This window comes from Balaenoptera physalus (genome assembly GCF_965194825.1).
Source record: "Balaenoptera physalus genome assembly, chromosome: 9".
Classification (NCBI taxonomy): Eukaryota; Metazoa; Chordata; class Mammalia; order Artiodactyla; family Balaenopteridae; genus Balaenoptera; species Balaenoptera physalus.
The window spans coordinates 32,090,162-32,111,993 of NC_138888.1; the positions used below are offsets into that span (position 1 = coordinate 32,090,162).

General features: G+C 41.2%; 1 protein-coding gene across 25 annotated transcripts in view; it reads left to right on the forward strand.

The window, feature by feature from the left end:
* The window catches only part of EPB41L2 (erythrocyte membrane protein band 4.1 like 2), a 214,170-nt gene that overhangs the window by 179,384 nt on the left and 12,954 nt on the right, over positions 1-21,832 (forward strand). For 16 of the 25 annotated variants that reach the window (XR_014267271.1, XM_082474499.1, XM_082474505.1 and 13 more), the window contains 7 exons: positions 1,477-1,644; positions 3,621-3,674; positions 3,885-4,445; positions 6,328-6,450; positions 8,236-8,334; positions 10,051-10,131; positions 16,771-16,876. Coding sequence is in view for 24 of the 25 variants with exons in the window: in XM_082474499.1 (XP_082330625.1) it covers positions 1,477-1,644; positions 3,621-3,674; positions 3,885-4,445; positions 6,328-6,450; positions 8,236-8,334; positions 10,051-10,131; positions 16,771-16,875 (1,191 nt within the window). In the remaining variant the exon portion in view is untranslated. The remainder of the gene's footprint in view (positions 1-1,476; positions 1,645-3,620; positions 3,675-3,884; positions 4,446-6,327; positions 6,451-8,235; positions 8,335-10,050; positions 10,132-16,770; positions 16,877-21,832) is intronic. The other 9 variants (XM_082474508.1, XM_082474510.1, XM_082474511.1 and 6 more) reach the window with 3 other exon arrangements.

A 21,832-nucleotide genomic window follows, 5' to 3' on the forward strand; every position in this document is an offset into this window, starting at 1 on the left:
TTAAAAAAAAGAACAGTAATAATTTCTTGTTTAGAAATCAGTACATCAAACTTTCAAAATGGTTTCAGTACATTATGAATAATTTTGAGAGTAGAGCAGAAAATTGGAAACCAAATCATTTAGTCTTTAATAGGCAAATAACTATTGTATATTGTCTTATGTATTGTGAGAATTATGACACACTTGAACTTGTATAAAATATGAGTTTATATTTTATATAGAAACTCCTGAGTCTAGTAGAGATTACATACACTGGACTTTTAAGGTAATTTTGGAGATATTGTATTGCATAATTAGATGCATGGCACTTATTTAAACTCCCCAGTGATCTTTTACCAGCTAGGACACCATCTCCACCCACCTGACCCTAGGGATGGTGTAATTATGGAGACTGTAATTAAGCTGAAATTGTCCAGAAGCTTTTTTTTTTCCTCTCCTGAGTATTGTGCTTGCGCACCTCGCCCTCCTCATCTCCTCGTACCTACCCTTCACCCCAGTTAGTGCACTGTCCCAAGGGGCATCCCAGAATGCCATTCATTTATTCATTCATTTATCTGTCTTTAAGATCTCTGAGCAGTGGGTTTTATTAGGAAGTATTCTTGCACACATCTGACGTGAGGGGGAGCTTCATGGTGACTCTTAACCATTGGCATTCTAGGGACCTGGGATAGTCCCCAGCTTTCCTGTTGTGCCCTCAGGCAGATTACGGACTGTCATTTAAGGGCCAGAAATATGAAGATTAAATTCGCCTTAATAGCCTTTCAGGGATAGATGATTTTTACATTGCTCAGAGTTTCCCCCTCTGAGTTTGTCTTCCTGTTTAGAGTTTTTTTTTTTCTTTACCTGTTTCTTGTTGAAAAAAAAAAAAAAGATACTGTTTCTTCATTCCATGGCATATTTAGCATGTCTGAGGGAATTTCGGTGGGTTACTGTCAAAGCGCTTGCCGTACAGACAGAGTGGTACGGGGCAGGGGAGAGGTCATAGGAGCTGAAATGGTTAGTGAAGGCCATACACAAAACGTGGAATATTAAGTGGACCTCAGAGAGATGACAAAATTGGCAAGGCCCAGAGTGCCTGGGGAAGGGCACTGGAGGCAAGGGGTTAGGGACGCCCAAGCGCTAACACCGAAATAAGTGTAGCAAGTGCAGGGGCCACGCCGAGAAGCTCCCTCAAGAATATACGGAGCAGCGTGTGACGGATGAGTGGGTTGGTCATGCTCAGCTTGTGATAAAGTTTCAGTGAGAAACTAAAGAGTTGTAGCTTGTTTCTGTAGATTAGAGCTATCAACGACTCTCAAGCAGGGTGGAAAGCTGTCATTCAGGCCAATGGCCTGCTACAGAATCTTTTAGAATCCTTGCCTTTCAATTTATGCTGCTCTGTGATTCTTTCTTGCGTAACCTTTCCTTTCAATAGGTCACTGCTGTCTGTTCTGACTTATTGTTAACTCTTTGCTCTTCCTTTTCTGACCTCTCTAGAGCCTAGAAGAGGAGATATCATCAATTTTGTTTAGTGACAAGGGCTTTTCTGGTAGCATGAAAGCCTCCTTCACCTCAGCCAGCACTTGGACAGCAGAGGGCACTGTTGTGAACTCCAGTGCGCCTTCTGAAAAGCTTTCTTCCTCGCCCTTCTCACAGTTGCCTGAGGTGCATTTTACTTTGTTTCCCCTGTTTTTAAAAGCCACGTATAAGAGTGATTTTTATTTTTTGAGTATTAAGGAACCTCTTCCTCCAGTGCTTTCACTGGTGCAATTAACTCTTCCTGGGAGAAACATTCAAGAAATAATGACAGAATTTGGACTTGAGGAAAACATACTGATTTGGATGTTTCTCTTGCTTCCTTTCCCTCCACCCCAATTCTGCCTAAATTCAGAGAATCATTTAAACCACTAAGGCCCAGAGTCTGAGTTGTTATGTGGAGGGAAACCTTCAACCAAGTAGAAGCTAAGTATTTTTTTGCAGAAGAGTTTTCAAAGCCTAAATGTCTTTTAAACATCTTCTGATGGTTTATTATTTTAAAAATCCTGCTTATATGGAAAAATTCGAAGTGCTTGCCATACTCAATGAAATAATTATTTTCATTTTTTGGAATGACCCCTAAGGGATTCCCTGAACTTGGGCAGAACCCATCTGGCCATTTGAGGTTAAGTAATAAAAATAATGATAATGAAATGTCTCCTTTAGAAATGTTCTGATCCCTGGATATCTTTATTTATAAAGAAGTTTATAAGTAGGTACAGCTAAATGTTACCCCTTTACCAAAATAGATTTAGAGATTTCCAGTTTAACATCTGAAACCTCTGGGCTTTCAGTAAACTTGGAAGGATGGCTCTCTTGGTCTGTCAGTAACGTGATTTACATGGTATTAATTTTGAGCAATGAAAACGTGCCCTTACCATGCCTTTAAGAATAACAGGGCAGATCAAAGACAGTGTGTGAGTATCTGTTGATAGGTGCCCTTTCAGGACCTTTTGCTCATGGTTGTCCGTGTTGCTGGAGCAGATCAACATGAGGTCGTGTTATCGGTTACAGGAAACGGCTCCAGTCCAGTTAGTGTCTGGGCAGCTTCACAGCAAGGTCTCTTTCTGCCCAGAGGGTTCAGGGTGCAGTGCTCTTCATTCAGCATCGAGATACTTTCTTGAATAAGTAGGGCTACTATCTCTAGCTGAATTTTTAAAGTTAGAGCATGAGGCATTAGTGCTACCCGAGTGTCAAAAAGTTGGCTAGGCTTTATGTAAAGTTAAAAAAAATAAGGAAAATTTTAATCTTTAAAAACAGACTCCTTTGTAAGAAAGTTGCTACCCTGATTATCAATACTATAGCATAGGAAGTTATATTACTAATGTATTTCGTCTTCAGGCATTTATTGAACATTTAGGTACTGTACTTAACTGGAGTAAATCTACTCCCGCAAAGTAGATGCCTGCAGGGGCTAGCAATGTGCATCTCAAATGATAAACTGGGTCCATTTCAGTTTTCAAATGGAGGAGCTAAATTCTAAGAGAAGACACTTGGAGCCATAACTGACATCCACCCTAATATTATAATATCCCTTTTGCTAATCTATCGCACAGTTTGGGATGTTAATAACCGTTTCTGAAATGACAACATTTTTATGTTAATAACTATGTGAGACAATTATAATTTTGCCAATTAAAGCTGATTTTTCAACAAGCCAGCAAAAGACAAAGGCATCATCTTATTAATACTATATTCATTTAGGAATTAGGGGTTCAGGCCAGGATTTTTTTTTTTTTTTTTTGATTAAAATCAAACTGTCGAATAGATTTTAAAAGTCTTAACATTTAAACTTTAAAATAATGAGTAAGCTCTGATATAATTCCATTTTTCCCCCCTACCTTTTCAACAAGAAGGAGCTTATAGGTATAAGTATAATAAAACCATTTCATCTCTTTGGGAGGATGCTAGCTGTTTTTGTGTTTTTGTTTCCTTCCCTAAGCTTCTTGCATTTGTCTGGATTGTCCTTCATGTGACCTCGGGCAAAGGTTTTTGTAGCTGTTGATTCTTGCTGTTCTGTCTTTGCGGTGTCGGATGTTTGTTTTGGTGGGCGTCGAGGAAAACCTTTATTGATTCTGTGTCCTCGGTTGCTTTTTGTTCCGCAGAAATGCGCTCCTGAGTCCGAAGGGCCTTGCGCCGGAGCCAGCGATGCTGTTAAGGTTCTCCCCTTTTCCATGTTAACACCATTGCCCGACGTTTCCAATCCCGCTCACGTTTTCACCCGCTTCCCTTTCAGTCCACCACCACCATCATCATCATCTTTGCTTTTCTCCATGACATGAACCTACCGTCGGTTAATTTTGCTTGCCGTCGTTTTGATTTATTCATCTATTTTTGTTTCCCCCTCATCCATTTTTGTTTCTGTGCAGAGTTCACTTGAGACTCTGAATATAGTGGAGGAGAAGAAGCAGGCAGAGGTTGGGAAAGACGAAAGAGTAACCCCGGCAGAGATGAACGGTAAAGAGCCGTCCCCTGGGCATGGTCCTGGGGAGATGCGGAAGGTGGAGCCGGGGACGCAGAAAGACTCCACCTCCCTGTCTTCTGAGAGCAGCAGCGAGAGCGAGGAGGAGGAGGACGTGGGGGAGTACCAGCCCCACCACCGAGTGCCGGAGGGCACCATCAGGGAGGAACAGGAGGAGTGTGAAGAAGAGGTGGACCAGGCGCCCGGCCAAGCAGCCGAGGTAGTAGAGAGGCAGGACCCAGTGCCGGCAGCCAGCGTGCTCACCCGAGCAGGTGCCAGCGTCGGCACGGTAGAAACAGTGACCCAGAAAAAGGTAGCGGGCCCCCAGATACCTGCCCCGAAGAGTGTAAACGAAGGCGCCGTTAAGCAAGACGTGGACGAAGACACGGAGGACGAGCAACAGAAAGTTAACGGAGAGGTGGCTCCCGTTGACATTGATGTTTTGCCGCAGATTATCTGTTGTTCAGAGGTAAATGGGAGACCCCAGCGGGAGCTCATCGCTAGAGCGGTTTCTCAGGTGGAGCACACCTGCCTCTCTTCTTCTCCTGTCCTCCCAGGTCTCCTTCAGCTTCTTCGACAGGATTCTGATTTCGATCTCTCACGGGAGGAAGGGGGAAGGCCCTGCTTTGTCGATTTTTCTGCCCTCTCGGGTCACGGTTTCTGGCGTCTTTACCGCAACTGGATCACCCGATAAACTTTCCAACAGCAGCCTGTCGGTTTTTCCCTTCTCATTTCACATTGAAATTTTTCTTTGCATGTTTTTGGATGTTTTCAGTGGTTTATCTTTAGTTGCACTGCCTCCTCACAATGCCTTTTTGTTCATTAGAAAATGGTGTATGTAGTGTTGAAAAACGGTCAGTGTGTGTGTGTTGCTGGTGTCACGACTGGTTTTGACCTTCTGGCTCATTCTCTCTTCAGTTTAAGATTTTCAGAGTGGCAGCAGGCTCCGATCACCGTGATGCTCTGAATTCAGCATCTAGCCCTGATGAAAACATTATTTCTTGAATACCCCTGGCATTTCAGGTTTTAGATTCCAGGGATTGTACCGTCTGGTCAGGAGACTTAGCTTTCCTTCTGGGCAGCGAGAAGCTAACAGGAGGATACCCTTCTCTTCTCGTTCTATCCTCTCATCAATTCTGGATTATTTGCAAGTTTGATTATGTGTTTTGTGAGTTGTCTCCATTGGGTTTGGGTCTTTTCCTTTTTCTCTTCAAGAAAGAGCACTTTCCATACTCCTCTTAGATTAAGTCTTGGTCACTAGGTGCAGTGTCTCTGATTTGGGAGTTAAAGTTATGCTGAGGGAGGATTTACTTCCGTGTGAGTGTTCCTTGATTAAAACTAAATGCCGACAGTAGAGGGATTATCCATATTTGCTCTCTTTCATGGGGTAGAAAATCTTGAAGTGACTTTGTCTTGAAATAATTAACTGGATTTATGTTACTTTTAAACTTCCGATTTCACTTCAGATAAGATATTTTGAAAGTCTTTGAATGCTTTGAACTGTTATTTTCTGCATTTAATATACAGGTTATTCCTCTTTAAATAATTACACTTGGGAATTTTCTCTCAAGGAAAGCACTGTAGTGTTTTGGTAGTAGTATAGTCTGATGGTGTATTAAAGATACATGCTCAGCAGACTTACAATGTTAACAGGCCGTGACCATCTCTTTGAATGTTTTAAATGGTTCAAAGCATTAATGCAACGATGGTGGAGTGACTCTACAGATATAACGTTTTAACTTATGTAATACAGAAGAAACACTGTAAGATTTAGACAGGTATAACTGAAAACAATCCTGCTTGAAGATATTCTTTCTGAAAATGGGATCTCCTTGTCAGTAGGGCAGAAAAGGCTTTTTGGGAAAAGAGCAAATCTTAGCCTACTGACCAACTGTGCCAATTAAAGGCACACACACAAACCTTACAGCCTTCACACAAACTATATGCTTCTTCAAACTGTAATAAAAATTGAGGCAGGTCACTTCTCATCGTTCATTCTGTTTTGTTTTCTTTTCAATTTTATCATTACTTGCTTAAAGCTAAAGTTTCCATATCACTGTATGCCAGGCTTGACACGTAAGTAATTTGGGACCATCATAATTTGAAGCCTACCACAATTTAGGGAGCTATTATGCTAGCTTATTCTTCGTATATATCTATACACATATATATGATATTTGAAGGAAAGTGTTTTTCTTTTGTCTTTTGTTTTAGATTATTTCCTTTTACTCTTTTCTTTTGTTCATGAGTGTGTGTTTGGATATGTTTCTTACAGTTATTTTTGAAGGCTCCATTAAGCACTTTTACTTTATTACCTCTAGAATTTATGTTTCCCTTCCTTTTCACTTCAGCCACCAGTGGTAAAAACAGAGATGGTAACAATTTCTGATGCCTCACAAAGGACAGAAATCTCCACCAAGGAAGTCCCTATTGTCCAAACTGAGACCAAAACCATCACATATGAGTCTCCGCAGGTACAAAGTCTCTAGACTTGGACTGTTTGAGTTCTTTTGTACTTAGTCTGTTTCTGTTTTCATTCCGTCTTCTCCTAGTTTGTGTTTCTGACTTTGACATAGCTTTTTATATCTCCATTTTATAACTGTACTTCAGCAACGTAACTTGCTAGAATCAAAAAGGTGACCCAGTAATTATGGGGGGAAGCGTACATGTGATTTTTTAGGACGGGCAGTACCAATGTTGTTCTTATGATTCTTATAAGCCATTTCTGGCTTGATGTATCCAGGAGTGTTTATGTACACTTGGGAAACAGATCATCTTACAAAGTTCGTTGGATCTCATTTAATTTATGGATTCGTAGAATTTAATTTAGGCTTTTATCCCCTCCTCCAACTCCACGAAGACAGAGCCATTCAACTCACTCTTGTTTACAAGTACACACATATGCACACACACCTGTGCTTCTCCTCATGTGGGATTATTTTCTGAAAACATATGTTGCCCTTCTTATGTACATGTGATACTGTGCGTCTAAATAATTACCAGATTCGTGTGTTTGATTTTAGGTGTTCACACACTGATTCTGTAAAGATTTGAAATAAGATATTTAACCTTAAGGGTAACAAAAAAGGGGAAAGTAGTCATCATTTCAAAATGGAACCGTTTAGAAACTGGGACAACTCTTTTTTCAACTGAGAAATTTAGCGTTCTAGTAGGATTGTACCGTGGTGGAGGACGGCAGGTTATTGTCCTCTCGAAATATTTTTTAAAGGCGTAGTGCGTTTATGTGTGAAACATTCCTTAAAATCATTTTAGATATGCTCTCCATAAATGTGCGTAGATCCCACATAAGCACAAATAGGTTTCTTATGAACGGGCGTGGTAGGAGAGCGTGTACTCACGTGTTTCTGTTGTGGTAAGTGCCCTTGTAAAGAAGTAGAGGTGCGTGACCCAAGTTCGAGAGATCTCCTCCTAACTTACAGTAAGAAAGACTCTGCACTTTCCAGTTATTTCCTGTCAGTGTCAGGAAACTGGAGATAAACGTGTTTGGTGATCTTAGCATAAACTCGTAGCCTATTAACGTGCTTCATTATTTCCCTTGGTAAACTCTAGAACTTTCTAGTATCAAAGCAAAGAAGTTAAACCCTATATAGACATAGTATAAGATTTATATATAAGCTATATATATACACACATAGAGAGTGCGTGCACATGTGTGCACACGTGTGCATACGTATTGAAATACATGTAGCCGTGTATACGCACAAACTATTACAGGAACAATGTCATTTCAAAAAAAATCTAGAGATAAGCAATTAACCAAATCGCTTAAGCTTAGTCTATCCTAGTCAGGTTCTGTTGCTTAGTAATCTGAGAAGACGTTTATTTTTACCCACCTGTGCTTAAAAAAACAACAAACTCAGCACTTCTGGTCACTGTGGAAACTTCTCTGCTTGGTTCTCTGCTTTCTTCTTCTAGCTTCTGCGAATGGCCCTCGGTCAGATTTTCTCACGACTCCCCTGTAGATTTCAGTCCCACCTTCTACTTCCATTCTTCGTTTTTTCTCTCTCCGTCCAGGGTTGGCTTCTCCATGTGCATTTAGCCCTTGACTTTACTCTGTTGAAATGCCAGCCAATCTCTGATCAGTAAATCACCACTACAGACATGCAGAGGATAGGCAGCTAGCATCTTTTGCCGACTCCTTAGGTCTTAAAAGCTGCATGTCCGATGGGGAGGGGTCTTCCCTGACAACGTAACGGAAGTTAAGCCTTACTTTGTATTTTCCCCCCAACTCTCCAAAGATTGATGGCGGGGCTGGTGGTGACTCGGGCACGTTACTGACCGCGCAGACCGTCACCTCCGAGTCCGTGTCGACAACGACAACCACACACATCACCAAGGTAAAGCAATCCAGGGGAACGTACACTGCCAACAGAATCTTTCCTGAATGGTTTCTTTGTTCCTATTCACACTCCCAATTGTTACGCACAGTGCCAGTGGAATAAAAATGCCTAGATTTAAAGTATGCAAGAAACTGGGCTCCACTGACATTTGTATTTAAACCAAATTGCAAATTTGTAAAGTACAAGGGGGTAAAAATATGTTCTAAATAGCTCTACTTAAGACAGCTGTAGGAGCAGAGGGAACCTAATAAAATTGGAAGCCTAGGTTTGGTAAGTACAAGTCAGCTCTTCTGACTGAAGCAAGGAAGTGAAGACTGCCATTGAAAGTTTTCACCGAGTTGTTCAAATCATGTAAATTTCCCCCATTGACTTAAGATACTAGTATGTCGATTTGGAGCATTTCTCCAGATCACTCTTTAAATGTTTAACACCTGATGACCAGCGATCCTCAAAGTGTGGTCTCTGCACTGTCAGCTGCAGTCTCACCCAGGGACTTGTTAGCAGTGTGAATACTGTGACCCCACTCCGGATCTTCTGAAACCCCGGGAGTGTTTAGGAAGCCCTCCACGCGATTCCAGTGCGTGACGCGGTCATCACCTTTCTAACCCAGCATTATTTTCCAGTAGTTCCTTTTGCTTCTACTTCTCATGTTTGGTTAGTGCTTGAAGGTCTCAAATGTATCCCTTGTGCCCTCCTCACGCCACATTTCAACAACAAAAAAAACTTTATGAATTAAAAAATGTCCCATAAGTGCAAGATGGTATTGGTGTTCATTTTAAAGCATATCCAGTTATTAAGACCTAATGATCTTAGCAATCAGCCTTGTTTCTTACAGTTAAGTGCAATATCTGTGACTGTGTGTAAATTTATCAGTGTTGTAGCGGTTGGGTGTGCACTTTCTCAGGACTGGGTGGTGTTTGCTCATTGTTTAGAGTGTGACAGGCATATGATCTCTCAGCCTCTATCATGCCCCAGGCTCTGTCACCTCGCTCCAAGCCAGTCACTCTGTAACTCTGTGGGCAGTTCGCCCAGGAGCTCCTACCCCCGGGTCCCCTCACAGCCTTTGTTCAGCCACGTTACATGTTCATGTCACAGCCACGTGCAGAATCAAATCAGACATTGGATGAAAATCGTTATATCGCCCTCACACCTCTTACCTATCTTAAACCAAGTCCAAGTCTTCTTCTTTTTTTTTTTTTTATTATTGCACTAAACCAAATGAAGAAGACCACCAACTGGATCTGTATGATGCCAGTCAAACGATTTCCCAAACCTAAACCAGATGCCTAATTATTAGCATTCCTTATAAACTCTACATAAAACAAACAACTATTTCTCCTTTGCTCGCTTCTTTTCAAAAATTGGCCAATTGGAAGTGAAGAAACTCTGGAAACTGTAACGGAATGTTCCAGTGGAACTGTTTGGATTAAATGGCATCTGTTGCATCTTAGTCTCACCTGAATCTTGATAAGATAGTTTTTAAGGTTGCTTTCAGTTTAGGAGTGCTTACAGATGATGCTACACTTTGAACGATCGGATTCTCTATGGAGCTTAAAGAAATTTCTAGAACATCAGTCTTCCCCACCCAGTGTGAATTGCTTAACGATGATCAGAAGGTCTAGGTGTGCGCCATCTCTGTTTTCTCTGATTATGTGTAAACATGTTTTAGTGATTGCTAATCCTCCCTCCCTTCTGTTTCTTTATGACCTTTAGACTGTGAAAGGTGGAATATCTGAAACAAGAATTGAAAAGCGCATCGTGATCACGGGAGATGCAGATATTGATCACGACCAGGTAAAGACTTGAGGTTCTGGTTCTGAAACTGGCCATGTTTATTTTCTAAGTTTCTGTCATCATGTCACGTCCCTGTGTCAAACCGCTTCTCCCAGTACCTCCTTCCTAGATGAATGCACCTCCTAAGCTTGGCATAAAGACCCTTCACAGCCTAAACACAACCTGTCCTTTCAGCCTTCCTAGCACTGAATTAGCACAAAATGTGGGTTGTTTTTCATTTCACACTAGCTCTACATGCACCTTTGGCTCACAATAATCAAGAGGATTTTTGGCAACCATCAGGCATTCACGTGGGCCTGGTTTAAAAGCAAGTCAACAGTTACTGAAAAATAAATGGCAGTTAAATGACACTGGCTTCCAAAAAAATAAGGAAAGCCGCTAAGTTTGACTTATGCCCGCTTTCAGGAACTTATCAAGTATTTTTTTATAGCATTAGAAAAGTTGGGCTATTTACCTCTAGATGTTTTCTCCTAGTTATTACTATTATTGAGGGGTAGGAAAAGGTAATATAAGGTCTCTTACGAAGTGAAAATTTATATGTATTCAGAAAAGATTTTTTAAAGAATTGTACTTCCATTCTGTTAAGCTGAACAGGTGACGAATGGAACCGCTGGAGACTTGGAGAGTAGCTTTAATTTTAGACTGCAGTCCCAAGTGATGATAAAATTTTTTGTTTTGTTATTTTCTGAGTGATTTTAACTCAACTTTAAAGGAGACCAAGCTCTTTTCCTTTTACAATAATTTGAAGAAATGGAAATGTTCAGTTGACCATCTCAGCTGGGGAGTAGGAACAAATGATAGTCACCCAGCTTTGAACACAGAAATTTTAGAGAACAAAATTTCTCGTTTAAGAAAGGCTTGCTATAAGAAAGGCCAAACAGGAATAGATTTTCTTCTATGCCTAAAAAGAAAATTACTGTTTTTTAAAACTCCTGTATACATAATTTTACTTACATATTTCATAATGTATTTTTTTAAATTCCTTGAGAGTTATTATAGGTTAAAAGGTTGCCCTGACTCTGAATTTTGACTTAGTAATAGCGCTTCATTGTAGATGACTATACATGTGTCTGTTCACCACTAGAAAATGAATTACCTGTGTGGAAACCAAGCGTCTGGTTTCCCATATAGAGGATTTATTCTACTTCTCTTCACTGGGACAGTTTTGAGTCGCTCTGACCTTAAGTTGGAGCAAACCCTATTCTTACTCTTTTTTCCTCTGGGACTCTCGCTCAGCATTTATTGAATTTCTACAGTGTGCTGGGCAGGAACCCACATTCTTTGGCCTGATGGAAGGTGAAAATCGGGGTCCTCTCCCAGCCTTTGTTTCGTCTGCCCTCTGTCTCCACCAAACAAGGCCCTTTCAGGGTTTCAAATGCCACTTTTTCCCTTGAGGGTTTACTTGCAGGTTTTATTTTATGTGTATTCTTTTGTCCTGTTTTTCCTGAAAACTCAAATCTAGATAGTACCGCTTCTGAACGGCAAATATTAAAAACACAGTCTGAAATGTAAGTTCCAAAATAACACAAAATAACAAAATTCCTAACTCTTCCATTAGAAGAAAATCATGACGCTGCAGCTTTAGCTGTTGCTGTGAGGACGCACACCTTCAGCCCATTTTAAAACTGAAGTGGGGGGCTTCCCTGGTGGAGCAGTGGTTAGGAATCCGCCTGCAGTGCAGGGGACACGGGTTCGAGCCCTGGTCCGGGAAGATCCCACATGCCGCGGAGCAGCTAAGCCCTCGTGGCACAACTACTGCAGCCCGCGCGCCTAGAGCCCGTGCTCCGCAACAAAAGAAGCCACCGCAACGAGAAGCCCGCGCACCACAATGAAGAGTAGCCCCCACTCACCGCAACTAGAGAAAGCTCGCGCATAGCAACGAAGACCCAATGCAGCCAAAAATAAATAAATAAATAAATTTATTAAAAAAAAAAAAAAAAAAAACTGAAGTGGGGTGAGGGGGCGGGGGAGGGATAAATTGGGAGTTTGGGATTAACAAGTGCACACACCACTATGTATAAAATAGATAAACAACAAGAACCTACTGTATAGCACAGGGAACTATAGTCAGTATCTTGTAATAACCTATAAGGGTAAAGAATCTGAAAAAGAATAGATATATGTATATGTATAACTGAATCACTTTGCTGTACACCTGAAACTAACAACATTGTAAATCAACTATACTTCGATTAAAAAAAACCCAAAAAAACCCAAAACTGAGGTCAGATATCCAAATGAAGAGAACAGATATTTACCTTTTTCATGTTTATTTATAAGATGTCATAAACTTTTTTGAGTAAATGTAATTGTGGCTTCTGGTATGCTTGTCACCAGAAGCTCATGATGAGTTTGCTTTCCCCTTAAAGCCTGTAAATGAGATGATGGAACTATTTAAAAGTAAAGGAGGGAAATTAGTTCCCTGCCAAAAACTGATGTTGATCGTGCAGTGACTTTAATGTCATTGACACCTTTTCAGTTCCTTGCCTACATTAAAGGAATTTTAATAGTGGAAGGAAACCCTTCATCTGAGCAGGATAGGAAAAGAAGGAATCTCTTTTGTGCTGGCAAATGAAAGAGGCGTGCTTCTGTAGAAACTCGCTTTGCAGGTTCTACACCCGGTGCTAGTCGTGGCTCTCAGCTCCATACCCGGGAGGCATAAACAACACGGCAAAGTGTATTTCTTTCTAATAAAATAACTTCTCAATTCGGCAGTGCAATGTGATAGTTTTCTCACAGTTTTTATTGTTGCCGCAGTAAATTAACATTTTACAGTATTTAATTACGTGTACTGATATTATGGAAGGAAAGGAACTAAGGGCAAACTGACTTCAAATATGTTTGAAGATGATAATAGCAGTTTTCCATTTTCCCTACTTTTCTGCTAATTAAAGCATGTTTCACGCCTGCTACCTTCCCTTGGGTATCATGTATGTTTCCTCTTTGTCAAATGCAGGGGTTTAATGTAGGCAGATCTTTGTAATGAACATGACTTCAAAGTAGCTGAGAAGTTGTTCTGTAGCCACGTTGGCTCCCATCAGAGCTGTCCTTTCTCAAATTGGATTCCGGAAACCAGCAGGGAGTAGACAGTGTTGATGGTTCCAATCTCCCTCTTGCCTCTGAACACAGACTTAGAGCCTCCCTGATGTACTCGGTCTCCTTCCCCATTCACATTGCAGTTAGTACACGGCAGCACTTGCTGTCCTGCTCTGAGATGAGGTCCCCACTCTGCTCCTGCCCACTGGGCTGCCTGCTCTCCCCACGTGGCAAGCAGTTGTGCTGATGCCCAGATGGAAGCCTGGTCCCCTGTCTGATCCTCTCTTGTCCCAACACAGGTAGGTTGCCAGAGTTCGTTCCCCAGTGGAAACTTAAGCACCCTCAAGTGTCTTCCAAGCTTCTGAGTGAAACGTTTTTGGCGTGAAAATAATTTTGGGGGGTAGTTTTCCCTTTCTTTGTGGAATGCGGCTCAGGGTTTTGCTCAGTAACCTTCCAGCTGACAGAAATGATATTGTAAACAAGAAATGCAGTTGTCCCCAAAGGCAGGTGACAAAGCAGCAGGAAAATTGTGCTGCTTTTTTCAAATGTATGTTTTCCTTATGAGATACAGCAGTCTCTCTCCTAGTAGGATTTCTTTTTTGCTTTCAAGTTCTTTCCTAGATTTTGAGTGTTGTTCCGTGCGGTTTTCTTTTACTTTTTCCCCGAGACCTCTTTAAACATCTTTCCCTCTGAAAAACAGGATCTTTCCACTTTACCATAATCCTCGTATACAGTTTACTTTCTGATCAAACTCAGAGAAACCTTGTCTGCTTTCTCACAGCCTCATCCAGGGAAGAGCCCATGAATCAGTGGACGGGCAGCCCTCCCCTGCCCTGTAGCCCCCTGGCAGGGTGGTCCTGAGGAAGACCCATGAACCTTTGTGCCTTCACGGTTTCCACCTGTAAAATAGGGAGCTGTATTTTATTATCTGAAGATTAGTCTCTCTCTTTTCTTTAGCTTTACTGATTGTTTGTCGTCATTGTTGCTTGTGGTTTTAATTGTTCTATGTCCTAGAAGCTAATAGATATTTCTCCTGCAACATTCCTCAAGCAATTACTGAGAGCCTAAGAGGGCAAAGATGAGCAGGGCCTGGTCCTGCACTGTGAGTTTTTTGTTTTTTTAATTTTATTTATTTTAATTTTATTTTTTTTAACATCTTTATTGGAGTATAATTGCTTTACAGTGGTGTGTTAGTTTCTGCTTTATAACAAAGTGAGTCAGCTATACATGTATCCCTATATCTCTTCCCTCTTGCGTCTCCCTCCAACCCTCCCTATTTCACCCCTCTAGGTGGTCACAAAGCACCGAGCTGATCTCCCTGTGCTATGCGGCTGCTTCCCACTAGCTATCTATTTTACATTTGGTAATGTATATATGTCCATGCCACTCTCTCACTTTGTCCCAGCTTACCCTTACCCCTCCCTGTGTCCTCAAGTCCATTCTCTAGTAGGTCTGCATCTTTATTCCCGTCCTGTCCCTAGGTTCTTCATGACCATTTTTTTTCTTTTTTTTTTAGATTCCATATATATATGTGTTAGCATACGGTATTTGTTTTTCTCTTTCTGACTTACTTCACTCTGTGGGACAGACTCTAGGTCCATCCACCTCACTACAAATAATTCAATTTCGTTTCCTTTTATGGCTGAGTAATATTCCATTGTATATATGTGCCACATCTTCTTTATCCATTCATCTGTTGATGGACACTTAGGTTGCTTCCATAGCCTGGCTATTGTAAATAGAGCTGCAATGAACATTGTGGTACATGACTCTTTTTGAATTATGGTTTTCTCAGGGTATATGCCCAGTAGTGGAATTGCTGGTCGTATGGTAGTTCTATTTTTAGTTTTTCAAGGAACCTCCATACTGTTCTCCATAGTGACTGTATCAATTTACATTCCCACCAACAGTGCAAGAGGGTTCCCTTTTCTCCACACCCTCTCCAGCATTTATTGTTTGTAGATTTTTTGATGATGGCCATTCTGACTGGTGTGAGGTGATACCTCATTGTAGTTTTGATTGGCATTTCTCTGATGATTAATGATGTTGAGCATTCTTTCATGTGTTTGTTGGCAATCTGTATATCTTCTTTGGAGAAATGTCTGTTTAGGTCTTCTGCCCAGTTTTGGATTGGGTTGTTTGTTTTTTTGATATTGAGCTTCATGAGCTGCTTGTAAATTTTGGAGATAAATCTTTTGTCAGTTGCTTCGTCTGCAAATATTTTCTCCCATTCTGAGGGTTATCTTTTCATCTTGTTTATGGTTTCCTTTGCTGTGCAAAAGCTTTTAAGTTTCATTAGGTCCCATTTGTTTATTTGTGTTTTTATTTCCATTTCTCTAGGAGGTGGGTCAAAAAGGATCTTGCTGTGATTTATGTCATAGAGTGTTCTGCCTATGTTTTCTCTAAGAGTTTGATAGTGTCTGTCCTTACATTTAGGTCTTTAATCCATTTTGAGTTTATTTTTGTGTATGGTGTTAGGGAGTGTTCTAATTTCATTCCCTTACATGTAGCTCTCCAGTTTTCCCAGCACCACTTATTGAAGGGGCTGTCTTTTCTCCATTGTATATTCTTGCCTCCTTTACCAAAAATAAGGTGACCATATGTGTGTGGGTTTATCTCTGGGCTTTCTGTCCTGTTCCATTGATGTATATTTCTGTTTTTGTGCCAGTACCATACTGTCTTGATTACTGTAGCTTTGTAGTATAGTCTGAAGTCAGGGAGCCTGATTCCTCCAGCTCTGTTTTTCTTTCTCAAGATTGCTTTGGCTGTTCCGGGTCATTTGTGTTTCCATACAAATTGTGAAATTTTTTTTTCTAGTTCTGTGAAAGATGCCAGTGGTAGTTTGATAGGGATTGCATTGAATCTGTAGATTGCTTTGGATAGTAGAGTCATTTTCGCAATGTTGATTCTTCCAATCCAAGAACATGGTATATCTCTCCATCTATTTGTATAATCTTTAATTTCTTTCATCAATGTCTTATAGTTTTCTGCATACAGGTCTTTTGTCTCCTTAGGTAGGTTATTCCTAGGTATTTTATTCTTTTTGTTGCAATGGTAAATGGGAGTGTTTCCTTAATTTCTCTTTCAGATTATTCATCATTAGTGTATAGGAATGCAAGAGATTTCTTGCACCGTGAGTTTTGAGGCAACTGGGTAATTGCAAGTATCACTCGAGTGTGGAGGGCAGACACCACGCTGGAGGCTTTACATCATTCCTTCAATCCATACATCGAACCTTAACATTATCTTTACAATCTTAGCATAAGTCTCAGGTTGCAGATGAGAATCCTAAGGTCGGAGAAGATCTGTTTTCTCCACGTCTCACAGTGTGTGCCAGGCTGAGTGGGATTCAGAGCCAGCATGTTTCTCCTACATGTATCATTATTTGGCAGTGGACTGGAGAAATGGGAAATCTGGGGAAATGAGATGCATTCTCTAAAATGAAAAAGGAGCCCATTTCAAATCTCCTGCTTCCTCAAGTAAAGCAGTGAAACTGTCTTGGCAGGAGGAGGGATGGATCCCAGGTGATGGCTATGCTCGTGTATAGCCATCCCGAGAAAGAGCCTCTTCCTCTACTCACAGTGCTCTCTCCTGACCCCGCAGGCGCTGGCCCAGGCCATCAGGGAAGCCAGGGAGCAGCACCCCGACATGTCGGTCACGAGGGTGGTGGTGCACAAAGAAACCGAGCTGGACGAGGGGGAAGAGTAAGGTAAGAGCCTCGTCATCGGGGCCTTTCTCATGACTGTTCTGTATTCCTGAACCTGCCGAGCTATGTGAAAGGCACGTTTGCATCACGGTGCCTGTCTCCTACAGTTCATCTGATCTTTCAGACTTTATCATCTCCGAGTACATCTGCTCGGGGGACCTGCATATAGTTAATTATAAACTCTGTGGACCAACGGGCATCATGTGGTGTTAATAACTGCCATGTATTGAGAGCCGCTAATAATCAACATTTATATGTTACTTTACTATTTGTAAAGCACATTAATATAAGTTATCTCAATGTTCACAAAGAGCCTGTTAGGAAGGTGCTATTGCTTTCGTTTAGATGAGGGATTTTTGTCATAGGGGCCCAAAGGGGAGATGAGTTAATCTTTTAAATGGAGACATTAAGAACTCTGTATCAGAGAAGGAACCATAAAGGAAAAGATTGCTTTGACTGTATAAAGAGGTAAAAATTTGAGCCAAACCAACAAAAACAAAAGTAAAAGGTAAGTGATAAAGTTCAACATACCTGGCAGAGACAGGGTTAATATCCTGAATATATTAAGAAGCTCTTATGTGTCATCAAAAAATGTAAACACTTAAGTAGAAAAATGAGTAGAGGATTAAGCAAGTAAACCATGTAGCAACTAAGTAAATAATGAGCAAAAAGTGTTCAGCCTCAGTATTGTTTACATCAATACAAATGAAAAATTCACTTCTGAATCTGGCAAAGTTTATGCTTTTAGCCAGGGTCGGGGAGGTGGGGGGGCGGGGAATATACTTATGCTGCTGTATCAATTAGTAATATTTCCTGGAGGGCAATTTGGCAAAAACCCATGTCAGACATGCTTACCGTTTAAACTGCTGTGAGAAGTTTATCTTAAATAATCAGAGACGGATACAAAGATTTACCTACAAGAGTATCACATGTTATATTATATATACTAGCAAGAAATTTGAAACAATCTAAATGGCCAGCAGTAGGGAGTGGTTATACATTATGCTGCTTCCATGTGATGGCGCAATACATACAGCCTTTAAAAGTTGTGTTAAAGAATTCTTAAAAAATGAGTAAGTGTTCCTGATCATGTACATATTAGGGTTTTAAAAAGCAGGTTTTATCACACAGCGCATATACTTAATATTGCATTTTTGTTTTTAAAATGATCCGTACATTGGTCAGTTGATAGATAGATCCCCGCTGGAGTGACTGGTCACAGAACCCGTCTTCCTCCTTGTGGCAAGGCCAAGTGCTCTCCCGTCGTAGGGCGTGAGGGGTCCTACCAGTGCACAGCCTCCCCTCTGACTTACTATCGTTTGCCAATCTGATAGATATGAAATGGCGTACAACTTAAGACATACGACATATAACTTACTGCCATATAACTTTCTTGGTCATACAGATTCTTGATAGATTCTGGATACTAATCCTTTGTCAATTTTATGTGTTGCAGATATCTTTGTTTGTGGTTTGTCTTTTATTATTAATATAGGGCAATATATTAATATATTGAATGTCATATTTAATATGTTAATATAGTTGAGTTATCAAGCTTTCCTTTATGGCTTATGCTTTTTCCATATCCTGAGGTGTTAAAGATATTTTCAATCCGGAAATTTTAATGTTGCCTTTCATGGATCAATCCTTAATCTATTAGAAATTTTTTCTGTGTGATTAGAAACAGTGATTTGTTTGTTTCTCGTATAAGTAGCCAGCGTTCCAGCCCTGTTTATTGAAGAGCCCGTCCTTGCCCCATCTAGTCTGCGGGTCAGACATCAAGTTTCTTACATGCGTGGGTGTGTTTCTGAGCACATTCATTTCTCTCAGTCTGTGTGTCTGTCCCTGCTCCAATGCCATGTAGCTTTAAAATGAGAATTGGTATCTAGGAGGACAACACTCCCCAGTTCTTTCTCTTCAAGAATGTCTTGGCTGTTCTGGGCTCCTTCTGTTACATATAAATTTCAGAATCAGAGTGTTAGGTTCTAAGATATTCTATGGTATTTTGATTGGAATTGCATCTGCTCTGTAGCTCAGTATACTGAGAATTACATCTTTATGATATTGTCTTCTTTTCCACAAATATTAACATCTTTCCATTTATATAGATCTTCTTTAATGTCTTTCAATAAAATTGTGTATTTTTTTTACCCAGACGCTGTTGCTGGCATAGGGAGATACAATTAACTTTCCAATGTTGCTCTTATATCTAGCAGCCTTACTCTTTATGTTTTAGGTGATGTTTTCAACACAGGGTGTATAAAGGGCCTATGAGCAGAAATCATTTAAGGTTTTAGTGCAAGCACAGTATCTGTTGTACCTGAATAAATGTGCTATGTTACAGGCAAGTCTGAGAACATTCTTAGCTAGGAGTCAGAAGATCAAGTGCTGTGTTTTAATCTTGCCAGATCCCAAACTATGGGACGTTGGGCAAGTCAGTGGGGCTGGTACAATCTACCTTTTCTACTTATATGTAATATGATGATGAATGGGAAAATTGAGTGTTGTACAAATGTAAAGATAATGCGTATTTCTCCTCTAAATTCTATGAATCAGTTACTTAATCAGGAATATGAGACAAAAATTAGTGACCACTAGCATTACCAGCACTTCACCTTCATTTGTGGTATTGTAATAAGCTTTAAAATAAATTAGTTATATCATTTATTCTTAGCACCTTATATTCATTTGTTCAGTGGAGACACACAAACACACACACACACAGCCTTTGAAGTTTGCCTGTCTCAGAGGCCATCTTTTATAAGCAGCCTTGTTAAACAAATTTAGGAGGTTAAAGTGTAAATTCACATGTAAGGTGAGCGCACTAGATAAATTTGGAAAGATTCATTTATTCATTGAAAAATATTTAGCAAGCGCCAAAATATGCTAGGCTAGCTTAGGCAGTGAGGATTCGGATTGTCACATTGGTAGACAACACAGTCCCGGTGCCCTTCCCCGGGAAGGATCCACTCCAGGAGGGGAGGTGTCAATATTAACAAATAAACAGAATGTAATTGCATATCTGATAAATGCTCTGAAGGAAATAATGTGAGATGAGAGAACAAAATAGGGGGCTTGAACTATTATCAATTTAACCTGTTACTTGAGAAACAGAATTTGAGTTGAAACCTGAAGGACGAATGGGAGCCACCTCAGTGTCCCACAGTCATTTTAGCATCTCCACTCCTGACTGGCCGCACTTGTTCTTGAAAAATTTCCTTTGCTGATGCCTGTCAGGGCTGGGAAGAATGTGTTTCCACTGTTTCAGCTACGCTCTGGCTGCCCTGCCAGAATCCCACAGAGGCAGCAGCGGATCAAGGCAAAGAGCAGGACCAGGACGGTATCCCAACAGCAGAAAAGAAGAAGAAAGAACTATTTGTGACGTATCGGTCCCGTCTCCCTTTTCAGGCGTGAAAAGCTCTCCTCCTGGTCCGACCTGACCTCTTCCTTTGGAGTAGCTCTGACCTCTTGATCAAGCATTGAGCGTGGCAGGTGGGGAAACAGAAAGACGGTCAAAGAACAACAATGTGCCGAGGACTGAACTCCCGGTCTGCTTCCCCAGGCTGGGCGGTGGCCAGCGGTGAGGCAGAGGAGCGAAGTGCAGCTCCACGAACAAGAAAACGCTTAGAGGAGCACTTCCATTGATCTTTGTATCGTTTTTATTTCCTCTTAAGGACTACTCCCTCCTGCTATTTTATCCTAAATGCATATTTATGAGCCCTTGAATGGACACAAAATGTTACTGACCTTGTCACCACTAGAATGGTGTCCCCGCTGGTCCTGATGAGGAGGGAGAAGAGCCCAGGCTTGGTGGGGTGGTCTGTGCGGCCTGAGAAAGAATGAGCCCCAGGAGGGGGAACGCGCGACCCGGCTTCGGCTGGTGCCGTAAGCTCTGTGAAGCAGACTTCAGACGAGCCTCTCAGACTCTTGGAGTAATCATTGACGTTGCATGAAAAAGTGAACGACGCCTCCTTTTCATCGGAAAGCAGTGAACGGCCAAAGGATAACATGCTGGAGGAGGAGCCTCGCATCCATTCGCTCATTTCATTCTTTTTTGTCGTTATTGTTCATTATACAGATGTTATGGAAGTCTCATTAGGTATCATCTACTGTTTTACCATTGAGATTTCAAATCAAGGTCTGTACTCACAGACAATAAAGCAGTGGTAGCAGCATAGGGTCTCAGGTTTTATCATAGGTTCTGGACTGAGTTTCGTGGGAACAAAAAGGCGCGAGATCTCTGAATCAGGATGGGGCATCAGACATGGCTTCTCACTGGAGCTTCACGGCGAGTTGGAGTTAGCCCAGTGAAGGAAGGCGTGGAAAGGGGGCAATTCAGGCAGGATCTGGTACTGTGGACCAGACACTCCAGGAACGGGGCAAAATCAGGTGCAGCTGCCTCGCAGGGCACTTGTAGCAGAGTCATGGGAGATGAGGGCGCAGAGGGGCAGAGGTCCGATCACAAAGAGTCTTAGAAGCCAAGCAGGAGGCTGAAGTTTATCCTGAAAAGCTGTGGGGTACTCCTTTGTATTTGAGAGGTGGTGAGGAGATAAAGGTTTGTGACTTGTTGACTGTTTGCATGAGGATATGGAAGTTAGTGAGTTGGGAGGACGGAGGAGCGGGGAAAAATGCCAGATAACGCCCAGGTTTCTGGCTTGGACAGACGGGTCGATGATACCTGTAATTTCAATCATGGAACACATGAATTTCATTTTTCACAAGTCATGTGCAATGTGGCCAGTCCTTTCAGTTTAGCTATCTTAAAGCAAAGATGTATTTTTTGTTCTCTGGTACTATAGGAGAGACCAACTGTCATGGGAATTATAGTGGAAGCTTGGAAGTGAATGTATAAGGCTCAGTCTTACACACACACACACACGACATGGTTAATTGGAAATGTACCAGATAGTCTGAGTGTTAAGAGGAAGTGTAACAGGAGATTTGCTGGGTTCAAATCTA